At 38.4% G+C, this 25,932-nt stretch overlaps 1 protein-coding gene across 3 annotated transcripts in view; it reads right to left on the reverse strand.

Moving 5' to 3' along the window:
• IL13RA1 (interleukin 13 receptor subunit alpha 1) overlaps positions 1–25,932 on the reverse strand; it is a 77,183-nt gene that overhangs the window by 30,724 nt on the left and 20,527 nt on the right. For 2 of the 3 annotated variants that reach the window (XM_045583574.1, XM_045583573.1), the window contains exons 4-8: positions 25,756–25,876; positions 15,944–16,134; positions 12,667–12,818; positions 3,482–3,529; positions 3,065–3,200 (exon numbers count right to left, since the gene is read on the reverse strand). In XM_045583574.1, the coding sequence (XP_045439530.1) occupies positions 3,065–3,200; positions 3,482–3,529; positions 12,667–12,818; positions 15,944–16,134; positions 25,756–25,876 (648 nt within the window). The remainder of the gene's footprint in view (positions 1–3,064; positions 3,201–3,481; positions 3,530–12,666; positions 12,819–15,943; positions 16,135–25,755; positions 25,877–25,932) is intronic. The other variant, XM_036443438.2, reaches the window with a different exon arrangement.

Consider the following 25,932-nt stretch of genomic DNA (forward strand, 5'->3'; position numbering starts at 1 on the left):
ATCCCACTTCTAGGAATATATTCCAAGAAGCTATTGTAGAAACACCAATCAGATAGGATATATGCACCCCTTTGTTCATAATAGCACAATTCATCAAAGCTAAGATTTGGAAACAGCCTAAGTACCTGTCAGCAGATGAGTGGATTAAAAAACTGTGGTATATCTATGCAATGGAATACTATGCTGCAGTAAAAAAGGAGGAATTCTTACCATTTGCAACAGCATGGATGGACTTGGAGAGCATTATGCCAAGTGAAACATGCCAGTCAGAGAAAGATAAATACCACATGATTTCACTCATTTATGCAATATAATGAACAACATAAACTGATGAACAAAAACAGATCCAGTGACAGAGAAACAGCAATCAGACTGTCAAACCTCAGAGGGAAGGTAGGGGAAGGTGGGAGTAAGGGGGAGAGATCAACCCAAGGACTTGTATGCATGCATATAAGCCCAACCAATGGACACAGACAACAGGGAGGTGAGGGCATGATTGGGGGGGGGTTATGGGGGGATGAGGACATATGTAATACCTTAATCAATAAAGAATTTAAAGATTAAAATAAAATAAAAACAAATTATATAAAACCAAGATATCTCATCAGGTTTCAGACACTATTAACAAAGGTGTTATATCTTTTAAATACATCATCTCATTAACAGTGACTATATTTTCGTTTTGGTTACTTAATACTATTAGAACACCTAAAATAATCCTAACAACAACTAGCACTACTACTGTTCTGAATTGAGCACCTACTATATGTGTGATACCATACTACGTGCTTCTATATGTGTATATCTATGCTACAGAGGTAGATAATACTGTCTCCCATTTACACAGATGAGAAGAGCAAGGCTCAGAGCAGTTTACTAGATTATCTCTAAGGTTTTAGTAAGTGATGGAGTCAAGCCTCAAATCCAGCACTGTCCAAATCCAAAGTCTTTAATTGTTACACCTAACTCGTGAACTATATGTCTATTTATTCAATTATCTTTTCCACTAGGACATGAACATTTAGAAAGCATCAAGGCATAGATAGTGTCATTGTTTTAGGCAGCCTCTAAGATGACCCCAAATGATCCCTGCCTCCTGGTATTCATACCCTTATTTAACCCCTCCCCTTGAGGATGGGCTGAACTAATTGACACATTTGTGAAAAACTGAACAGCAACAGTGATGGAATATTATTTCCAAGATCAGGTTATAAAAGACTGTGGTTTCCATACTGGGTATTCTCTTATATAGTCTTTCTTTCTTGGATCACTCAATTGGGGAAGCCAGCTGATACTATGTAGTGAGGTAGCCCTATGGGGAGATCCATATAGCAAGGAACTGAGGGAGGCCTCTGTATTGATATTCTAGAATTACTTTAACAAATCACTACACACTGGTTGGCTTAAAACAACAGGAATATATTCTCTAACAGTTCGGGAAGCTAAAAATCCAAAATGAAGGTATCAACAAGGACATGCTCCCTCTGAAAGCTCTAGAGAATAATCCCTCTTTGCCTGTTCCTAGATTTTGGTGGGTCCCAGAATCCTTGGCATTTCTTGGTTTGCAGCTGCAGCACTCCAATTTCTATCTCCATGTTCACATGGTCTTTGCTATGTGTGTCTCTCTGTGTTTCTGTGTATCCTCTCTTCTACTTATAATACTAGTCATTGGTTTTAGCACTTAATCTACTCCAGTATGACCTCATTTCAACTTGAATACATCTGCAAATCTCTATTTCCAAATAAGGTCACAATTATAGGTAACAGGAGTTGGAATTGAAACACATCTTTTGGGGGGATATAATTCAATCTGTTATAACCCCCCTCCTCTCCAGCAGCCAGAGAGGAATTGAGGCTCTCCAATGACAACGTTAGTAGTGAGCTTGGAAGTGGACTCTTAAGCTCCAGTCAAGCTTTCAGATGAGGCTCTAGTCCACATTGGTAGCTTGACTGTAACCTGATGAGAGAACTTGAGCCAGAGTTGCCTGGCTAACCTGTGCACAGATTCCTGACACACAGAAAAAAAACTGAATTAGTAAATATGTGTTTTTTTAAGCCACTATATTTTGGCATAATTTGTTATGCAACGATAGATAACTAATACAACCATGTTTGACACATAGATTGTTCAATTACTCAAATAATAGGGAATTGACTACCTTAACAACTTGTCTCTCTGACTATTAGATAGCTGTTAGAAAGTCCTAAAGTTGGTCCTCTTTTTCCCATAAGGAGCCTCAAAAAACATACGTAGTCTATTCCCTCTTCTACCTGAAAATACCTAAAATGTTAGAATTCATCAATCATGACTTCCCCCGCTTACTTCATCAAGTCTTTCTCCCTAAATTTTGAGATTCTTCAACATCCTGATTACCCTCTTTCAAGAATAGGCATCCGCAAGAATGTGGTGCCCAGCATGAATACAGCACACTTCTGATGTGTACAGGACTCTGTGCCCCACCCTCCCACGTTCCTTTGTTTTAGGTGCTTCACTGTCGCTACTGCCTATAACTGCATGTTCCTTTAGGGATACTTAAGGACCCAATGTTGAGTCACTTTGAGTTTACAGTCAAACAAAACCCTATATGCACCCTACAACACACACATTCATAAAGCACAGGTATTTCAATCCTATACTTGAGTCTGGCAAATAGCTTGTTCAGCCTCTCAATAAATGAAACTGATTTTTTCAAAACTAAATACAGGTTTATCTCTATTAAATGCCATCAAGGGCCACTGTTCTATTCTTGATTCTATCACCAACACATAAGTTAAGTCCTCTAGCATTGTACAATCTGCAGATCTAATCATGCCTACCTTCTAAAGATGGAGACAGGACAGAAGAGAAAAAAATACCATTTGCATTATGGATTTTCAAAGTGCCTTATTAGTATATTGCAAATTGGGTGATTTGACAGTAATTAAACAGAAAATACATTTCAATTGTAATACTCACTGGCTGACATTAAGAATATAGAACACCCCTTTTCCCATCCTATTTTCTGCTTCAGCTTAGTTTCCATGCATCAGTGGTTTAAATTTAAATAAAATCCTGTTCCCTTACCTATAGTCATCGCTGGACTCCAATTACTCCACAGTTTGTCATCCGCATAGCAAATCTTATTTGTTTTTACTCTCATTCTGACTGTGTTCAAAGTATCATGAAGAACACCAGGAATCCGGAAACAAATTGTACCATCCTTAAAATTAACAACAACAACAACAACAACAACAACAACACAAGTATATTAATAGTTTATTCTCTTTCTCTGCTTCTGAATCTTAAATATAATTATCGAACAAATTCTGTATATGATTAAGACTTGAATTGTACTCCAAATTATCTGACTTTAACTCCTGGATAAAAATGGACAATAATACACAGAACAAAGAAGTTCAAATTTAGGCTATGCTCCCCCGGCCCTATCCCCAACTACTCTTATGTGTTTAAGTCCAAATAGCTAAAGTTGAATTTACTGACCTCCGGGTTTCCCTCAAACTCTGAATGATTACATATGGATTCATCAACCTTGAAAATAAAAAAATAAATAAAAATGAGTAAATTGAAAATATTTTAAAAATCACATTTTACATGATTTAACCATTTCTAACAAGGTTTCCTTTATTCCATTAAAAGAAAACCTGCTCTGGCTGGTATGGCTCAGTTGGTTGTGTATCGTCTCATATATGATGATTGATTATTCTCTCTCATTATTGATATTTCTATTTCTCTCTCTCCCTTCCTCTCTGAAATCAATAAAAATATTTTTTAAAAAGATGTCTTAAATAGGTTAAAATATTAACCATAAAGAAAACACTTTTTATAAATCTATATTCACATTAAAAATATATTCTATCCTCTATAATAAAAGCCTAATATGCAAATTGAATTTCATTCCAGCACACAAGGTGACTGCCCCTATGTGGTCAAAGATGGCCATCCCCATGTGAACATAAGATGGCTGCCACAAGATGGCCAGCAGGGGAGGGCAGTTGGGATGACCAGGCCTGCAGGGAAGGGCAGTTTAGGGGTGACCAGACCAGCAGGGGAGGGCAGTTGGGGGCAACCAGGCCAGCAGGGGAGGGCAGTTAGGGGCAATTAGGTGGGCAAGGGAGCAGTTAGGTGTTGATCAGACTGGCATGGCAGTGGTTAGGGGGTGATCAGGCTAGCAGGCAGAAGCAATTAGGGGCAATCAGGCAGGCAGGCAGGCAAATGGTTGGGAGCCAGCAGTCCTGGATTGTGAGAGGGATGTCCCATATTGGAGAGGGTGCAGGCTAGGGTGAGGGACACCGCCCTCCCCCCACCATGCTCAAATTTCATGCACCAGGCCTCTAGTTAAGGAAATAAAAAGGTAAGGCATAGAATGAGAGAAGATATTTGTAATTTCTGACAAAAGACTTGCATATATGTATTATATAACATGTATTTACATTTATACATGATACACATATATGTACATACATCCCACAAATTAATAAGGAAAAAACAGACAAGTCAATGAAAAAACTGGCAAAATACTTGAACAGGCATTTCACAAGAAGATATTAAAATTGTCAGTAAACATGAAAAAGTACTCAATTTTATTAATTACCAGGGAAATGCAAATTAAATATACAAGATAAGAATACACACACCAACCAGACAATAAATACCAAGTGGTTGCAGTGGTTGCCACCAACTGGTGGCCTGCAAGGTCCAAAAAGTTTACCACCGCTGTTGATGAGGATATGAAGGATCTAGTGCTCTCAATTTCTGCTCTTAGTAGTGTAAATTAGCAAAATCATTAGAGAAAATGATATTATTTACTAGATAGAATAAGATGAAATCCTACAACCTATATATGCCCAATCAAAATGTATGCATGTGTGCACCAAGAAACAAGTATGAAAATGTTCATAAAAACTCTAGCGATAAAACTCCAAACTAGAAACTACTGAAATGTCCATCAATGGGAGAAGGGATAAATCAAATGTATATTGGCACAATAGAATGAATACAATGAATATGAACCATCTACAACTACAGGCAAGAATATCAGTCAATCTCATAAACATAACACAATGAAAGAAGGCAGATACACACAAAAATAAATTCACTATAATCAATTTTAAAAAGCTTAAAAAGAGTCAACAAAACTAATCTCTGAGATTAGAAGTCAGGATAATAGTTGTTCTTTGGGAGGGTAGTGACCAAAAGGGGTCATGATGTGGCTTCTGGAGTGCTAGTTATGAAATTAGCAAAATCACTTGTGAAAAATCATCTAACTGCATATAATGACTTTTGTAGTTTTTCTCCTACGTCAATTACAAATTTTAAAAAGAGGAAAAGAAATCATTCTCCCTTGTTCATAGTATAATGTATGAAAAATAACTAGGTTACAGGAAATATATAAAATTTTACTCCACACAATTTAAGTCACTTGCTGTCTGACGTAAAAAGAAAAACAGTTCCTGAAATGCTAATATTTCAAAACTGAGTAAAAAATCAACACATGAAAATCTCTACTTCTGGCCAACAGGTACATGAAAAAATGTTCAATATCACTAATCATTGGGAAATACAAAACAAAAGCACAATGAGATACCATCTCATACCTATTAGAAGTGCTATTATAAAAGAAAATCAATAAATAACAAGTGTTGTCAAGGATATAGAGAAAAGGGGGCACTTGTGCACTATTGGTGAGAATGTAAACTAGTATAGCCACTATGGAATACAGTATTACATAGCCATATGGAAGGAGAATCTTTCTTTTTTTGTATAGAGGTTCCTCAAAAAATTAAAAATAGAACTACCATATGATCCGGCAATTTTATTTCTGTGAATATATCCAAAGGAAATGAAATTAGGACCTCAATGAAAAACAAATCAGGATCTTGAAGAGATATTTGCACCCCATGTTCACTGCAGCATTATTCATCATAGCCAAGATGTGGAAACAACCTAAGTATATCAATGGTTGGATAAAGAAGAAATGGCACCTATGGAATATTATTCATATACTAGAGGCCTGTGCATGAAATTCGTGCACAGTGGGGAGATGTGTCCCTCAGACCAGCCTGCACCCTCTCCAATCTGAGACCCCTTGAAGGATGTCTGACTGCCCGTTTAGGCCCGTTACTGGTAGGATCAGGCCTAAACAGGCAGTTGGACATCCCTCTTACAATCCAGGACTGCTGGCTCCCAAATGCCCACCTGCCTGCCTTCCTGATTGCCCCTAACTGCTTCTGTCTGCCAGCCTGATCACTCCCTAACAACTCCTCTGCCAGCCTGGTTGATGCCTAACTGCTCCCCTGCCAGCCTGATTGCCTCTAACTTCTCTCCCCTGCAGGCCTGGTCACCCCTAACTACCCTCCCCTGCAGGCTTAATCACCCCCAACTGCCCTCTCTTGCAGACCTGGTCCATCCCAACTGCCCTCTTCTGCTGGACATTTTGTGGTGGCCTTTTTGTGTGTTTGAGTGACGGTCAATTTGCATATTACTCTTTTATTAGATAGGATAGAGGCCTAGTGCATGGGTGGGGGCCAGCTGGTTTTCCCTGAAGGGCATCCCAGATCAGGGTTAGGATTTCCTTTGGGCATAGGATGGCCTGGGCGAGGAGCCTGTGGTGGTTTGCAGGCTGGCCATGCCCACAGGTGACCCAAGCAAAGGCCCTGGTATCTTGGGTTTATTTATCTTCTATAATTGAAATTTTGTAGCCTTGAGCGGAGGCCAAGACAGGCCAAGGCAGGCGTAAAGCTTGACTTCCTCCATCGCCAGGGAAACCCAAGCTTCCTGCTTGTTCTGTGGCTGCAGCCATTTTGTTGGGATTTATTTATCTTCTGTAATTGAAACGTTGTAGCCTTGAGTGAAGTCCATGGACAGTCAGGGTGTGCAGGAAGCTTGGCTTCCTCCATTGCCAGGGAAACCCAAGCCTCCTGCTTGCTTCACGGTGGCAGCCATCTTAGTTGTGTTAATTTGCATACTCACTCCTGATTGGCTGATGGGCGTGGCTTGTGGGTATAGCAGATGTATGGTTAATTTGCATATTACTCTTTTATTAGATAGTATGAGAAAGAAAAATATCCTGCCATTTGTGATAACTTCGATGAAACTTGAGGGCATTATGCTAAGTGGAATAAGACAGAGAAATACAAATACTATATGCTGTCACTTATATGTGGGATCTAAAAAAGTCAAATTCATAGAAGCAGAGAATAGAATGTTAGTTGCCAGAGGCTAGGGTATATGAAAAATGGGAAGATGTACATCAAAAGTATAAAATTTCAGTTATAAGTTCTGAAGATCTAATGGGTAGCATGGTGATTATCCTATCTAATAAAAGAGTAATATGCAAATTGACCATCACTCCAACACACAAGATGACTGCCCCGATGTGGACACAAGATGGCTGCCACAAGATGGCCAGTAAAGGAGGGCAGTTAGGGGTGATCAGGTCAGCAGGGGAGGGCAGTTAGGGGCAATCGGGCCAGCAGGAGCAGTTAAGCATCAATCAGACTGGCAGGGGAGTGGTTAGGGGGTGATCAGGCTGGCACGCAGAAGTAGTTAGGGGCAACCAGGCTGGCAGGCAGGCGAGTGGTTGGGAGCCAGAGGTTCTGGATTGTGAGAGGGATGTCCCATATTGGAGAGGGTGCAGGCTGGGCGGAGGAACACACACACACCCTGTGCACCAATTTCATGCACTGAGCCTCTAGTAGTTAATAATACTCTATTGTATACTTGAAATTTGCTATGAGAGTAGATTTTAAGTGTTCTCACCACACCAAACAAAGGTAACTGTGAAGTGATGGATGTTAATTAACTTAATTGTGGATATCATTTCACAAAGTGCATGTATATTAAATCATCATGTTGTACACCTTAAAAATAATCACATTATACAACCTATATATATATATATATAATTTTTACATGTTAATTATACCTCAGTAAAGCTGGAAAATAATCTTCCTTTTTAAAAATATTTTTTATTACAGTTGACATACTATGTTATATTAGTTTCAGATGTATAACATAGTGGTTAGACATTTATATAAAAAAATAATTCAATTTTTATGCCCTTGCCAGTGTGGACCAGTTAGTTGGAGCATCATCCTATGCACCAGAAGTTTGTAGGTTCGATTCCCAGTCAGGACACATGCTCAAGGTTGCGGGTTCCATCTGGACCAGGGTACATATGGGAGGCAGCCGATTGATGTTTAGCATGTTTCTCTCTCTCTCTTTCTCCCTCTCCCTCTAAAATTAATAAAAACATATCCTCAGGTGAGGATTAATATATATATATATATATATATATATATATATATATATATATATATATATATATTTAACTTCTATCAGAGATATTTAAACATGGGACAAAGAGCAGAACATATATAGTTATGATTTATGATTTTTGGCATTCAATGTGATTCACTAAAATGGTTCCTATCAGTATTTGTGAAGAGCTGAAAGGTCAGCTGAATGATGAAGGGTCATTCTTTCAATACCTCATATAGATGCAAAGAAAAAGCCACTGAGGGACTACTGTACCCTACTGCTGGTCATTTGGAATTAGAGGCCTGTTGGGGAATCCTAAGTGTCAACAACCATTTGAGGGATAGGTTGCAAGCTGATGTCCTCCTTTCCTTGGACCATCTCCCAGATATATTTTTATAAATATACTAGAGGCCTGGTGCAGGAAATTTGTGCACTCAGGGAGGGGTGTCCTTCAGCCCAGCCTGCACCCTCTCCAATCTGGGATCCCTCGGGGGATGTCCGACTGCCAGTTTAAGATTGGGCCTAAACCAGCAGTTGGGCATCCCTTTCACAATCTGGAACTGCTGGCTCCTAACCACTCACCTGCCTGCTGCCTGATTGCCCCTAACTGTTTCTGCCTGCTAGCCTGATTACCTCCTAACTACTCCCCTGCCAGCGTGATTGACGCTTAACTGCTCCCCTGCTAGCCTAGTTGCCCCCAAATGCCCTCCTCTGCTGGCCTGGTTGCCCCCAACTGCCCTCCCCTGCTGGCCTGGTTGCTCTCAACTGCCCTCCCCTGTAGGCCTGGTCACCCCTAACTGCCATCCCTGCTGGCCTGATCACCCACAACTATCCTCCCCTGCCAGCCATCTTGTGGCAGCCATCTTTGACCACATGGAGGCAGCTATCTTGTGTGAGGGCATGAAGGTCAATTTGCATATAACCTCTTTATTATACAGGATATATATAGATATTAGTATATATATCCTAAAGCCAGCAAATCATTGTGTAAATTAAAGGCTTTGGGCTCTTGTTCAAATGTAAATCTTCTTGTGTTATTTATCAGTTTGTGAGAAAAGAAAAACAAAGGCACAGAGAACCAAGTAGATAGTTTGCAGGGATGGGGGTGGCCAAAGACAAGTCATTCCTTAACTTTGTGATTCTGCCATGAGCTACCTCTATCTGACCACATCCCTCATGTGATGGCACAATTCATGTTCCAGTCTACTTCCCTCTTAACTGGAACACCAGGCAAAATAATTCCTCAAAAAGTCTTGCAAAAAGAAAAAAAAGAAAAAAGGTCTAAACAGCAGAACTCATGATCAGAGAGCACACAAAAGCTGATGATATTCTAGGAGAGGAAGCAGCTGCTGACCATCTGTTAGGAAAGAGTACATTACACTCAAGTGTATAAACAGAGTTATAATTCCAAATAGACTATAGATCTGACTTAGATGAATAAGTTCCATATATGTGTGTTCTCTTCAGAAGTTCATAAAAATAAAGTAATTTAATTCAACAAAAATGTGTTAAGTGATGATTACACAAATGGTGTTATACCAAGTATTTTTTGTTAAAGTTTAATACATGGAGACCAACTTTTGAAGTCATACTTATTAGCTGTATGGCCTGTAATATGTTACTTAACTTTTCTGAGCCTTAGTTTCTCTATAAAATGTAAACTACTTCATGAATTATTATAAACCACTGTATGAGAAGTACACAGAAGAGTATATCTGTAGCATATCATATAAACACTTAATAATTAATGACTGTTAGTATTAAGCTAAAGTATTGATGTGATTCACAGTGTTTAAGAACAAATACCTAGAACTTGGATTTTTGCTGAAATCCTGACTCTATCAGTTTTTCTAGAAATGTGATCTCAGTAGTAACCTCTGAGACTGAGTTTTCTCAAATAAAGAGGGGGACAGGACCTATATCCTTGGGGTTACTCTGAGGACTTAATGAGACAATTCAGATAAAATCCTTATTAAAATACCTAGTGCATATTAATTGCTCAATACATGTTAGCTGCTATTAATAGCAGGAACAGCACAAAGTAAACAACACCTAATTCCTACCTATAGCAGCTTATATTTTTAGTGGAGAGAACAGGCCTACACAGGTGATCAGAGTAACTATCAAGACATAATTCAGTGCTAAATGAATAATACAAGCAGAATACAAGTGAATTCTGGATTTGACAGGAGAGCAGTAAAGGCTGGAGAAAGCAATTATATTTCAGTTTTCTGGTAGGTCACTTAGTTGGAAATGCAAGCCGCACCCTCTCCCCACTTGGAAGCCCTCTGCCTTTTCCCTTTGCAGTACTGTATGGGGACATCAGTTTCTATAACAGATCATGGGTACTTTATTTCAGAAATAGATTCATCTGCAAATGCCCAGAAGAGCTCTGCTCAGCTGTGGACCTGGTCATTCCCTTTGGAGTTATTAACCTGTCAACACTGGCATATTTTAGTAAGTAGAAATGCTCCTCAAGTTATGATGGCGTTACATCCCAATAAACACCTCATATGTTGAAAATATCCAAAGTAAAAAATGCACTTGATACACCTAACGTAATGAACATCATAGCTTAGCCTAGCCTATATTAAACATTCTCAGAACACTTACATGACCTACAGTGGGGCAAAATTATCTAACAAAAGCCTATCCTATATAATAAAAGGGTATTATGCAAATTGACTGAACAGTGGAATGACCAGAATGCCCACGACCCCTCAGGGGTGTGGGGCCAGCCAGCAAACCATCCACAGCCCCTCTCCCCAGCCAGCCCTGCCCATGACCCCTCACCACAGCCACCCACCCCTCAGGGCAGGATGGCTGACCAGTGCACGAATTCATGCACTGGCCTCTAGTTTTATAATAAAGTGTTGAATATCTCATATAATTTATTAAATACTGTACCAAAAGTGAAAAACAATGGATATATGGATAGTTGTCATTAATGTACACAGTTAAAACCACAGTGGGCCTGAAGAATGTTTGAAGCATTGAACTAAAATTAATTACACATGAGAGCGTATTGTACTGCATATCACTAGTCCAGGAAAAGATCAAAATTCAAACTTTGAAGTACAGTTGCTAGCAAATGTGTTATCATTTTTTTGTGCCATCATAAGTCAAACCATGGTAAGTCTGTATTTTGAGACTCCCCTGAGGAGCTAAAACAATTGATCCAAGGAATTTGTCCATGTGTGCTGGGCTCCTTTAAAAGCCAATACAAAAAACTTGGTTTCGAACCTCTAAAACTCAAATGCACAGGGCCAGGGCAGGTGGCACACAACTGAGTCCCTGTGGTCTTGAGGTGCCACCTAATAGAAACTACACTCTTCAGGCACCACAGTTTTAAATCTAGATAAAAAATTCAAATTAAAAAGACAAAACTCCACTTTGTAGCCCAAACAAAAATGTCTCAGTCCCAATTTGTGACTAATGCCCTAAGGTTATACCGCATGATGTTATGCCCAGTGTCCCACAGGGACCTCTAATTAGCATATTTTGTACCAGATTCTGAATAATAAAACTGTATTTAATCCAACCAATACTAACTATTCAAATTTGAATACTTTAGTTGCCACAAACTCTAAGAAAACTGAATGGCCATACCAGAGCCTCCAAGTATCTACCTGATCCAGAGTTCATTCTATTTTTCACACACGCCACACTCATTCCTTCCTCAGGCTTTGTATTTGCTGTCCCCTCCAACCTCAGATATTCACATGGCTAGCTCCTGCTAATCATTCTGGTCTCATCTCAACTGTCACCACTTTGAATTATTATCCTACCTACTATTTCATCACGCTACTATATCACCCCATTTAATTTTCTTCATAGTATCCATTCCCTGAAATTAGCTTATTCAATTACATATTTATCTTATATTAGGTAAGCTTCATGGAAAAAAATAATTTTGCATCAGGTGTCATGTACACAAAAATAGTGTATGGCACACAGTATTAATAGATAATAAAATTTTTGAAATATGTTTTTACTGATTTTTAGAGAATGAGGAAGGAAGAGGGAGGGAAAAACATTGATGTGAAGGAGAAACATTGATCAGCTGCCTCCTGCACACACCCCAACGAGGTTCAAGCCCACAACCTGGGCATGTGCCCTGACCAGGAATGCAATGCACAGGACGATGCTCAACCAACTGAGCCATGGACCAGAGCTAATAAAATTTTTTGAGCAAATGAATTAATATATGGCGTGAATCTTGCAGTCAATGCTATCATAAACCCTCAAACCTTCCACCAACCTATTTCAGAAAAGGAATTATCATCATAATAATTGTGTGACAAATCTAAGAGCTAAATTTCATTGATGTTTCAATGTGTTATACTATAAGAAATTCAAGTGAAAGAAAAATATCCAAATAAAAACAAAATCTAGAAAACACTTACGGTTAAACTAAAACGTGTCTCAGTTTGGCTGTTATTGACTTTTACTTGATAAGATAAACAAGCGCTAGAAAAAGGCTGTGGATTCTTCCCTACTACGTATAAGTCACCATGTTGAAAGAAGAGCCTTTTAATATGTGGAGGATCAGGTTGCACTGAAAGAGAAATAGAAGAATACAAATTAGCTTCCAGAGTTTACTTTGATGAGATACCTATGTGGGAACTGATAACAAAAGTCACAAAGTTAAATCAAAATAGGGCTGATACTTTCAAGGGCCTTCCATGATCAGACATACTAGTACAGCGGTCGGCAAACTCATTAGTCAACAGAGACAAATATCAACAGTACAATGATTGAAATTTCTTTTGAGAGCCAAATTTTTAAAACTTAAACTACTTCTAACACCACTTCTTCAAAATAGACTTACCCAGGCTGTGGTATTTTGTGGAAGAGTCACACTCGCCAAAGAGCCGCATGTGGCTCGCGAGCCACAGTTTGTCAATCATGGGAATAGTACAATTCTAGATTTCTGATTAGCCATGATTAATGAAGGAATGTTATACTAAATTGCCTAGTAATTGATTTAAGGAACATCTTTGGGTGTCTAGCAGATGGCATGAACTCTGATATGCATCTGGTTAGAATATGGCAAGGGTATAATCAGGATACCCAGCTGCATCATAAAGAAAAGAACTGTCTGGTCCAGATGTGCCTCCACCTAATGGGTAACAGGGGCACCAAGTGCAAGGAGTTTCCCCAGCTGTTACCCATTTTGCCAATCAAAGACCACAATTAAACATTAGCTTAGTCTTTCACACATGCTACAACAATGATGAACCTCATGGACATTATGCTAAGTGAAATAAGCCCATCACTGAAGAACAACTACTATATGATTCCATTTAGGAAGTATCCAAAGTAGTCATAATCATAGCAACAGAAAGTAAGAAGGTGGCCACCAATGAAGCATCCATCTTACATAAAAAACTGCAGTTTGAATTTTTAAAATATATTTTATTGATTTTTACAGAGAGAAAGGGAGAGAGAGAGAGAGAGAGAGAGAGAGAGAGAGAGAGAGAGAGAGAGAGAGAGAGAGAGAGAGAGAGTGTCAGAAACATCTATCAGCTGCCACAACCAAGGTACATGCCCTTGATCAGAATCGAACCTGAGACCTTTCAGTCTGCAGGCCAATGCTCTATCCACTGAGCCAAACCGGTTTTGGCTGCTGTTTGAAATTTTAACCCTGCTATTTTGGCTTCTGTAAAGACTTGCTTGTTTAAATGATAAGGAAAACAAGACTACTCCCATTCCAGAGAGGCCGTGGACTATGTCCCAGACAGAGTTGTCAGTGCTGGCACCAGGCCAGGCCTTGAGATATGGTCTCATAGCCCCTTCCCAGCACGTAGGCCTTCTTTCCCAGAAGCCCCAGAAGTCTCATTCCAATTTTGGGAGACAAAAGAATTAGGAAAAGTATAAATAGAAAAGGTTTCCTCCAAGGGGGGGGGCAGAATTTAAAAGGCATATTTTTCTCTGGCCCTGCCCTTAGTAAAATGTAATTTTTTTCTGGTCTTCTGTAACACCAAGAGAGGAGGTGGGGGGGATGAGAGAGAATTTGTTTTGGGGCATTGAGTTTCAGTTTTATAAGATAAAAGTTCTTGAGATTTGATGCACAACAATGTGAATATATTTAACTGCTGAACAGTAGTACACTTAGAAATGGTTAAGATGATAAATTTAATGTTAAGTGATTATAACCACAATGTAAAATAAATAAGAAAATTAGCTTAGTCAATTCAGTTTTTTGGGAGTCAGCTATGCATACCACACAACAGAAGAGAATGAATAATTAACAAAAAATCTGAAGATGTCACCTTCTAGCTGAGACGTATCTCCCTTTATGTCACCACTAATCCCTAGGAAGAAAACTAGCAAAATGAGCTTTAAAAGGTCCATCGAGGACAACCTGCCAAGCAAGGAAGAGGACAAACAAGGGCTTTGCTTTAGATTATCCCACATGGCATGTTACCTCAACTTCACTCCCTGGACCTACAAACTAAGCTCCCTTTGGTTCACTATTAGAATTCACTTCCCTGAGTACCTGAAAGAGCAAATAGTGTCCTGCTCACAAACTTCGCACTTTTGTCAATTTATGATTATTTGCCTACACATTTTCTATATACCACTTAGCCAGTATATGAACTCCTTGTTGGGGTATTGCAAGATATAAACAAACATAATGCTTACAGTAGTCTGCTTTAGAGATTTACAAAACATTTTTATACACTTCACATTCATTTGAACCTTCTACAGTTGACCCTTGAACAACAGAGGGTTAAGAAAATCACTGTCACCCCTAGTCAAAAATCTGCATATAACTTCTGACTCCCTAAAAACTTAACAACTAATAACCTACTATTAACTAGAAGCCTTCCCGATAATAAACAGTTGAGTAATGCATATTTGTATTTTTATATGTATTTTATACTGTATTCTTATAATAAAATAAGCTAGAGAAAATATTATTAAGGAAATCCTAAGAAAAATACATTTACAATACTGGACAGATTGAAAAAAAATACACGTATAAGTGGACCCATACAGTTCAAACCCATGCTGTTCAAGGGTCAGATGTACAATTTTTTGAGATCAAGAGGGACAATGCAACCCATTTTATAGATGAGGAAACACTTTAATAGAATGTACTAGTATATACCACTTTTCCAAAGTGAAGAAGCTAGCACCTCAAGCAGATATTTTATTTTCAAGTGGGAGGCTCTTTCTAATAGGCTGATATTCAGCTGCACTGGTTGCTCCGATCAATGCCGGACCCAGAATGTTAGATAATTTGGATATCACCCCTGATCATTCTACCTCCAGTCTAAGCTTTAAAAAAAACCCACAACACTATAAAATAGATTTTTCAGGAACTATATTCAATCAGAGTTATTCTGTAGCACTACCCTGACAAGTATTATAAGTAAAAGAGAACTGATCTTAAGAGTCAGAGAGCCTGGGTTCCAATCGTGGTTCTATAACTAACTGCTTGCTGTCTGTCCCAGTGTACTCATAAGTGAACAAGGAGAAAACATGTGCATAGGTACTAAATAAAATAATTTCTAAGCTTGCTTCTTTAAAAAAAGATAAAATAGAAATATATAACCATAGTCTTTTTTTCTGGTAAGATCTTAAAAAGATAATCTGTTTCCATTATATGTACTGACTATTCAAAAGACATTAACACTTTTATCCACGCTGTCATAGAGGTCTTTGAAAACTTACCATGAGAAGTTAAAGGCACTATATGAAAGGATGGTCTAATTTTTCCTGCATTATCCTTGACCATCACCTGAACATTGTCTTGGTCGAAACTGGGATCCTTTATTTTAGTAGTCAGAATAAAAGAACAAGTAATGTGTTGACTTTCTCTATAGATGTTTTCACATTGACGAATTTTTCCCAGGCTGCTGTGCCTACAAGGTAAAATAAGACAATCTTCTGCATTATTTTTAACAAGGAACTCAAGAAACAAAGGCAGACATTGTTGGGTTTTGTTTTGTTTTGAATGACTTAAGATGTCCATGAAAAGCAGTATTTGCAATATGGCAAGATAGCTTTTTCTAAAAAGATACTTTACTTGGCTCCATTTCATACTCTAAGAGAGCAAATGTTCCTATAGCTATGGAAACTACAGGAGTATTGGTTATTTTTCTTCTTCTGAATACGAGGTGTTATGAGGGCAGGATGAAAAGTTTTATGCTTCTTGAAAATATCCCATCTTCTGAATTCTATGGTTCTCCTCTGGTCCCACTTTCTGCTCCCTCCTTGTTTTCTTGTCTTGTTCTTCTCCCTTTTGATCTTCTCAGCGGGTTCCCATTAAGTTAATAGCCCTCTGCACATCCCTCTCTATTTCTTAGTCCCACATCTGTTCAGCCCAAGCCTATAATTTCCATCCCTTGATTAGAATTTCTATGCTAGGGATGCCTAGTCCTAACCTTTCACCTTGGATCCAGTCCCAGTCTTCCAAATGCTCCATTCTAGTATTCCACTCTTGCCTCAAATTCAATGACCAAAACATATGTCCCTTTTCCCCTGACAAATTGCCTTTCCTTCTAATGTTCCAAATTTCCACCATCTGAGCTCATTTCCTCTGGGCTCCTCAATTTCAGCCTTTGAAATTCTGTTTTACCCTTCCTTTCCCTATATTCTACCACTAAATTCTGTTATTTCTTTCTTTGCAAAGCTTGAATTCTCTCCTGTGTTATTTCTATTGGCCTCACCCACTTTCATGTTCTACCCACTTCAGGCTTCACGTCTTCTCTAGACTTACCACTGGGACGTTCATTATTAGTTCCCTCCAATCACTGCCAGATCTATGTTCCAGAATACACTGGCTTTCTAAGTGTCTTACTTCACTATGTGGCTTTAACTGCCTTCCATAATGAGTACTGCTGGTATATTACTTCCCATTTCAAAAACCTCTACATATACCTTTCCTCAATGATCATTAGCACCTAGCACAATGCAAGCACAGAGAATGTGCTCACTATACGTTTTCGTCTATGCTATCAAAGGATTCTGTTTTGTAGTAAGTGGCAGAAGAGAGTTGGCTTTATATCATCAGCCACAATGGGAGCTGTGCAAAGATTCTGCAGAAAAGGGAAGCAGTTTAAATAATGGACTAAGAGTGAAGAATCCAAAACCCTTGACCTGTTATCACAGAATCATCTGCAGTCATTTAAAATGTAGATTTCTCAAACCCTCTCTCAGAGGATCCTATTTAGAAGTCTTTGACCAGGGCCTAGGGATCAGCATTTTAACAAAAATTCTCCAGGGGATTCTACTGCAAATCAGGATTTATAAAACTCAGATCTACTCCCATAAATACAATCAACTGATCTTTAACAAAGGAGCAAAGGCAATACCAAGGAGCAAAACTTGTCTTTTCAACTAACGGTGCCAGAACAGCTAGACATCCGCATGCAAAAAAAAAAAAAAAAAAATCTAGTCACAAACCTTATACCCTTCACAAAACTAAACTCACAACAAGTCACAGACTTAAATGTAAAATGTACAACTATAAAACTTCTATGTAATAACATAGAATAAAACCTAAATGAAGTTAGGTATGATAATGACTTTTTTAGACACAACACCAAAGGTATGACCTATAAAAGAAATAATAAGTTAGACTTCATTAAAAGTAAAAACTTCTGCTTTGCAAGACAATATAAAGAAAATAAGAAAACAAGCCACGGAATGCAAGAAAATATTTGCAAAAGACACATCTGTTAAAGGACTAGTATCCAAAAATACACAAAGAACTCTAAAAACTCAACAACAAAAAACAAATAACCCAACTAAAAATGGGCCAAAGACCCTCACAGACACCTCACCAAAGATATACCCGTGTTTCCCTGAAAATAAGACATCCTCCGAAAATAAAACCTACTTACAGGTTTCCTTCTGAGTGAACTATAAGGCATCCTCCCGAAAATAAGGCCTATCTCCAGACTCTTGATATTGCAATAAATAAGCCATTCAAAGACAATTTGCGCATGGAAATTAATGACTACATTGAAAATAGAATGGAGAGCAGAAATCCATTTGGCTCAGTGGATAGAGTGTCGGTCTGCGGACTGGGGGGTCCCGGATTCGTTTCTGGTCATGGGCATGTACCTTGGTTGCGGGCACATCCCCGGTGGGGGGTGTACGGGAGGCAGCTGGTTGATGTTTCTCTCTCATCGATATTTCTAGCTCTCTATCTCTCTCCCTTCCTTTGTAAAAAAATCAATAAAATATATTGAAAAAAGAAAAAAGAAAATAGAATGGAGAGAAATCAGCGTGGAAACTTTGTGAAACCTAAATTGCAAGTTGTGACTTGGGTGAAGAATTCATGGGAGAAAAATCACTGACAGTTGCATTGCAAATGCACTGCGAGCAGGCTACCTTGACAAGAAGTACTCATTTAAAGACAGTGCTATTGCTAAACATGAGAGATTTGATCCACTGATTCTGAAAGAAATGGAGCCACAAGAAATTCACCAGGAAATTCAGGAATTGGATTGTTATGATGATGTTCCAGTAGATGATGACATGATTGTCATTGAATAAATGAGTAAATTCTTGATACTGTAGATTCACAGTTTGTCTGGTTTGTATTAACAACTACCATACTACTGTACCGTATACAGTTAATAAATTTCCTTTATTTTCATTTAACAATAAATGTGTATCGTATTCTTCATAGAAAAATAAGACATCCCCTGAAAATAAGACCTAGCGCATCTTTGGGAGCAAAAATTTAATATAAGACACTGTCTTATTTTCAGGGAAATAGGGTACAGATGAGAAAAGATGCTCTACATCAGGGAAATGCAAATTAAAGCAACAATATAACACTAAACACCTATCAAAATGGCCAAATCCAGAATGCTGATGACACCAAATGCTTGTAAGAATGTGGAGCAACAGGAACTTTCATTCATTGCTTGTGGGAATGCAAAAATGGTCACTTCGGAAGACAATTTAGAAGTTTCTTTAATAAGTGAACATACTTTTAACAAACAATCCAGCAATCACACTCTAGTACTTAAACAAGTTGAAAACTTATGTCCACATAAAATCCTGCATACACCATTCATAGCTAGAGTTGGAAAGCTTCTAATATGTCAAGGAAGCAGGCTTGATCCCTGGTAGAGGCCTGCAGGAGGCAATGATCAATGTTTCTTATTGATGTTTCTATCTCTCTCTCCCTCTCCCTTCATCTCTCTGAAATCAATAAAAACATGAAAAGTTATATCTACACAAATTCTGCATATAACATTCATTTTTAAGAGTTTGAAAGCAACCAAAATGTCCTTCAGTAGGTGAATGGATAAACTGTGGTACACTCAGAAAATGAAACATTATTTAGCCCTAAAAAGAAATGAGCTATCAAGCCATGAAAAGACATGGAAGAACCTTAAGTTCATATTACTAAGTAAAAGAAGCCAGTCTGAAAAGACTAGATACTGTATGATTCTAACTATATGACATTCTGGGAAAAGGCAAAACTATAGAGACTATAAAAAGATCAGTGTTTGTCAGAGGTTGGGGGAAGGGATGAAAAGGCAGAGAATAAAGAATTTTAGGGCAAGGAAAATACTCTGCATAATACTATAATCATGGATGCATGTTATTGTACATGCATCCAAACACATAACATATATAACAGCAAGAGTGACCCCTAAGACAGCCTAGTACCAGGAATGCTCAGGGCCTACTCAAGAAGGCAAATAATCCTTTCCACTAACACACACAGGGTAAAATAAGATTGTTGATAGAGTGTCGAGTTTGATAGTTGAATAGTAGTCAATTTCTCAGAGATAATTAAATTGGTTAATTGAAATAAGCGAATATTCTAGAAAAATTGATTATACTATACAAAAACCTGTTCCTAAAGTGTTAACAAAATTTTTATTGGCAGCTCATCTCATGGTAAAATTGCATAACATGTAATGAATGTAAAGCAGTCATATTTTAGAGCAAATAATTAAAATGTAAAAGCTATCAAGACTACATTATAAAATTTCCAAAAGCCTCCTAATATTTAAATTAAAAAAGGGGGTGATAGATAGTGAAAAAATAACATGTAAGGAAAAATATCCTGCAAGTAAATTACATCTAGAAAATTTGTACTTTAGAAAATTAACTTTCATTTGAAATGCTCACAGCAAGATACCCATGAAAAACCTACAGGGTGTCAAAACAAGCCAGAGGAAAATCATTTGGGCGGGGGGGAAAAAAAGAGAGAGAGAAAGAAAGAAAAAAAAAGGATCCCAAGTCAAATTTATAGAAAATATCCCTTTATTAACTTTTGGTTGAGAATATGTTTGTATATTTTCAGAAAACAACTCCGAGACCATGTGGATTCCTGCAACAGAGAGGAATTGACAGAAGTGCCCCAGCCATCAAGACAGAAGAAAAACAATTCAGAGATGGAAGACGCTAACTACGCCTTGCCATACTAGCACACAGCAGCTGTGCGTAGCTGAAGGATGCCCAGGACCAAACCAAAGATGGTTGGACCTGCATCAACACCATTTGTCCACCAATCAGATCTGAAATACCATGGCTGACATGTACACATAAGGAACTGTTTGACATTGAAATTGGTATTCAAAAGAACTGTAGAGGGCCGCCTGGGAAGGCACATGGGCAATTATTTATTTATTTATTTATTTAGGAAAATTTTAAAATAAAAATTGCCCATGTGCCTTCCCAGGCAGTCCTCTACAAAGAACTGTTGGCCCAGAAAGGAACTCACTACAGACTGATTCATTTGCCTCTCAGCATAACCATTATGGCTTGTCTCAGTTCTGGTTCTTATAAGGGAATTCCTTGTATCACATGATCTAACGCATCTAGGGGGAATAATAAACAACATAAATTGATGAGCAGAAATAGACCTCGAGACAGAGAAGCAGCGATCAGACTGTCAAACCTCAGATTGAAAGTAGGGGAAGGGGGTGGGGCAAAGGGGAGAGATCAACCAAAGGACTTGTGTGCATGCATATAAGCCTAACCAGTGGTCATGGACAACAGTGGGTAGGCATACGTGGGGAGGGGTTTGGGATGGGAATGGGGGGATAAGGACAATTATGTGATACCATAATCAATAAAGAATTTTTTTTTAAAAAGTGACTCCTAAAATAAACTGTGGACTTTGGGTGATGATGTGTCAAAGTAGGTTCACCATTGGTAACAAATGTACCACTCTGGTCAGGGATGTTGATAATAGAGGAGTCTGTGCATGTGTAGGGGTAGAGGTTATGTGGGAAATTTCTGTATCTTCCTCTCAATTTTGTTGTAAACCTAAAACTGCTCCAAGAAAATAAGGTCTTAAAAAAAGAAAAGTTCAGATCTAATATATTTAATCCTTCAAAGGCTGTGCAAAGAAATGCTTCAGTATAAAAAATGCTCTTGACCCTTACGAAATAGTATATAAGGCTTTGCTCCTAATTGTAGGCCCCAGTGGTTCATGAATGAAAACAGTCTTTTAAAAACTCACTGCCTTGGTTAGTTTTTAGAACAGACAGCCCTGGAGTGTTTTCCACAGACAGCCAGAAACAGAAACCAAGATACTAATGACAATTTTGTTACATGACTAAAGAAAACTATGTACAAAGTTATGTTTTTGTTTGTTTCAAATGATGAAAGGAACTCTTCTAATGGGCAATCTTTGAGATTCCTTTTGCAGTTTTGTACCCTGAGTATTTCACATATTCTCATGGACCCCAGATATAAAATTTATTTTTCTGTTGTAATTTAGAAAAAATAAGAAAGAGAAATAATGTTTTTGTTGATTTTATAGAGAGAGGAAGGGAGAAGGACAGATAGAAACATCAATAAAAACATTGATTGGCTGCCTCCTACACTCCCCCTACTGGGAATTGAACTCGAAACCCGGCATGTGCCCCAACTGGGAATTGACTCAGTGACCTCTTGGTTCATGGGTCAATGCTCAACCACTGAGCCACACATGCTGGTTAATATTGTTTTTTAAAAGACAATTTTGGGGGGCTCCCTGTGAAAGATTATATGATAACTAAGACAGAAGGCATTAGCTGCTTCATGTTAAAAATTCACAAACTGGCCCAGCCTGTGTGGCTCAGTTGTTGAGCATCATCCCATGCACCAGGAGGTTACAGTCTGGTCCCTGGTAGGGGGCATGAAGGAAGTGATCGTTTGTTTCTCATTGATGTTTCTGTCTCTCTCATCCTCTCCCTTCCTTTCTCTGAAATCAATAAAAACATATTTTTTAAAATCTTTAAAATTCACACACTGAAATCCTCCACAGACTTGCACTGCAAACATACGAAGGGAATGGACAAATGAAAGACTATTTCCTCAACTCTGGAGATGATTAATGTGGTAAGAAATTCCCTAAAATTCACTGACATGGCTAGTCTGGAGCAATTAAGGTCAGGCTCCTTCAATGCCAGACTCTCTCTCCAGAGTCACAAGTGACAGCCCTGGGGCTTCAAAATGACACTACATTTTTTGATTGGGGATTAGAGAAACAGTCTGAGAGTTTTACATGATTTAAACTGATACCTAAATCAATTTCAAATGCTTGGTAAGGAATAAGCCATATGTTTCTCTTTCTTTTGTGATTCTGATTGGAAGAATCTCTCTAGGGGAGAGCAGAAGAGGAGGAAGTAGGTGCTATTCCTTCAAGATGGGGGAAGAGGCCAGCAATGTGTACTGGCTACATCTCCAAGGGAGTGGGTTGAATAATAAAATACAATATAGCTATCATGTATGGAGTGCTTAATCTATACATGTTAGGGGTTAGACATGGCTCTAAACACTTTTCATACAATAGTGACCCTCACAACAACCTTAAGAAGTAGTACTATTTTTACTATTTCCATTTTACAGTTTACAAAACTGAGGCTCAGAGAGAAGGCACTTGCCCCAAATTACACTTGCTAGTTAGAAAGAGAGCCAAGATTTGAACCCAGGGAGGGTGGCTCCAGAAAAGAATAAGTTATGGAATGGTGAGGGTAGAAGATATAGAATCTGTATCAGCAATGGCCAACAAAATTTTCTGGAGTTATGGAAAGTTTGATATCTGAACTATCTAATACAGGAACCACTAGCCACATGTGAAATTGGCTAGTAAGACTAAACAATGACATTTTAATTTGCTTTAATTTTACTTAAATTAAAATGCAAATAATCGCATGTGGCTAGTGGCTCCTGTGTTGGACAGTGCAGGTCTTTATTATAACAAGAGTCCATGCTAATGACCAACTCCAGGAATGTGTATGACAAGAAGTGCCATCCCTAATCCCTGCCCCATTGGGTGCAAGGAACCATCACTCTCTTGGGATGACTTCTTGAGCCACATCCAATGATGGTAGATTGTGGTTTGCAGGCTGAAAGGCAACCCAAGCTCCGTCTGTTATCAGCTTTGGCAGGACAATGCATAAACCTGGAAGAAGATTGGTTGTTCCAGTCTTTTGTAATTTATTCACCCAGGAGGGCAATCATTTCACAATTTGCTTTAAGAAGTGGTTGTGCTAGTATATTGCCCTAGACACTTCCCTATTCTTCTTGTAAGAAATCCAAGGACTACATCACCATCTACCTCCAGTGTCACCCCAATTCCTATATCTGGGTTACTTTGCTGGATAGTCTTGCTATGGAATAATATAGTTTTAAGGCAGCTCCCATTCCTTTCCCTGACCTCTCTATAGACACAGATTCTTTAAAGATCTTCCCTGTGATTATACCAATACTGATTCCAGGGAAAGCAAGAGAAGTTAATAGCGAAATAAACAAAGGATGTTACCAACTCTTGAGAGCTCTTAAAAGCCTGTAATAACAGCTCTCTCCAGACATCACTGCAACATCAACAGAGCCAGGCTATTCCTTTTAAGACTTAGTTCTATGGCCCTTTCACTAGCAATTCTTTAGGGAATCAAATCTACTCAATCCTCCTCTTTTTAGCCCTGAACCATAATGTTCCTAAGTTGTTTATCCCTCTTAAAGTCTCCCCCCAGTTCCGAATGTTCTCTCGCTTTAGTTCCTACCAAACATTCAAACTTATATATGGAGCATGCACCTACCATGTGTCAGGCACAAGACACAGTCCTTGCTTCTCAAGGGAGACCGCAGTCTGGGGAGGGCTACCACTAAGTAAACAGGAAACTACAACACAATGTGCTGAGTACTATGGCATGGGAAAGTGCAAGGTACCATGGGATACAACTATGATGGGGCACATAAAGCTAGACTTCAGAGGTCAAGAAAGGCTTTGTGGAGAGGAAGTAATGAGCTAAGATAAGAACAAAGAAGAGTTTAAGCTATAGGAGCAAAGAGGCATGTATCTTATCTCAGCTGCCCATTCAGTGCTTTACCTGCAAGGTGTGCTAATTAAAGTCTTATTGAATTAAATTGATTAACCTGGTCCTTTCTTCCTTGTCCTGTTGCTAATAATTCTAACTTTTAAGAGAAAGAAAATTATTAAATATAACTTTAGAAATTTAACAGATTTTGTAGCTATAGTCATAAATATCAAATATAAGTTATTTTATGGGGAGCTAAATTATTTGTAATCCTAGGCATGATATAATTTTCCCTTTTAAAGTTAGACACCAAAGACTCATACATTGCTGGTGGGAATGAAAAATAGTACAGATACTCTAGAAAATAGTTTGGCAGATTGTTATAAATCTAAATATGCAATTACTGTAGGACCTAACAACTGTATACTTGGGCATTTATTCCAGAGAATGACATGTTATATTCACAAATATTCACAGGAGCTTCATTCATAACCAAAAAACTAGAAACAACCAAGATATCCTCCAGTAAATTAATGCTTAAACAAACTGGTACATCCATATCATGCACTACTATTCAGCAATAAAAAGGAATAAATGAACTATTAATACACACAACACACAACAACTTGGATACCATGCCTAGGAGTTTTTTTTTAAAGCCTCTAACAGTTATATGTTGTATGATTCCATTCCAGTAACATTCTTAAAATGACAAAATTATAGAGATGAACAGAGGTTAGAAACTTGAGGGAAAGGCGTAGAGGGGGAGGGGATGCAGAAGGGAGGTGGATATGGCAATAAAAGGGAAACTTAAGGAATCCTTGTAGTAATGGAACCTTTTTATATCAATACATGTGATAAAATTGCAAACACTCACATGAGTGCATTTAATACTGGTAAATACTGAATGAGTCCAGTGGACTTGTACCGATGCCAATTTTCTGGTTTTGATTTCGTACTCTAGTTATACAGGATGTTACCATTGGGAGAAGCTGGGTGAAGGAAATGCAGGATCTCTTTGTGAATTTCTGCAACATCCTGTGGATCTATAATTATTTTTTTAAAGTTTTTTCAAAGTAGCCACCAAAATCAAATGCATTTTTCACTAAAGCAAACTGCCCATCTCCTGGGGTGTGCCGAAAAGAATTAGTTGCTGTTGTTTTTTTTTGTTGTTGTTTTTAATACTAAGTTAGATCCAAAGGCTCCCAACACCATCACAATCAGTCCTTCTCCTATAAGTCTCCTGTCCATACTTACCAGTAGTAGAGAGTATAGTTAGTGTCAGGACTTGTGTTCTTTCCTGGGAGCCAAGTGCACTTCATGTAGCTCAGGTTGTGCCAAACACATTGTAGCTCAGTCACAGCGGACTCAGGATCGCCTAGAATACCCAGCCAAGAGTTTAGGACCTTTCTTTCCTTGTAAGGACTTTTCTTT

This window comes from Pipistrellus kuhlii, unplaced genomic scaffold, assembly GCF_014108245.1.
Source record: "Pipistrellus kuhlii isolate mPipKuh1 unplaced genomic scaffold, mPipKuh1.p scaffold_m20_p_19, whole genome shotgun sequence".
Taxonomy (NCBI): Eukaryota; Metazoa; Chordata; class Mammalia; order Chiroptera; family Vespertilionidae; genus Pipistrellus; species Pipistrellus kuhlii.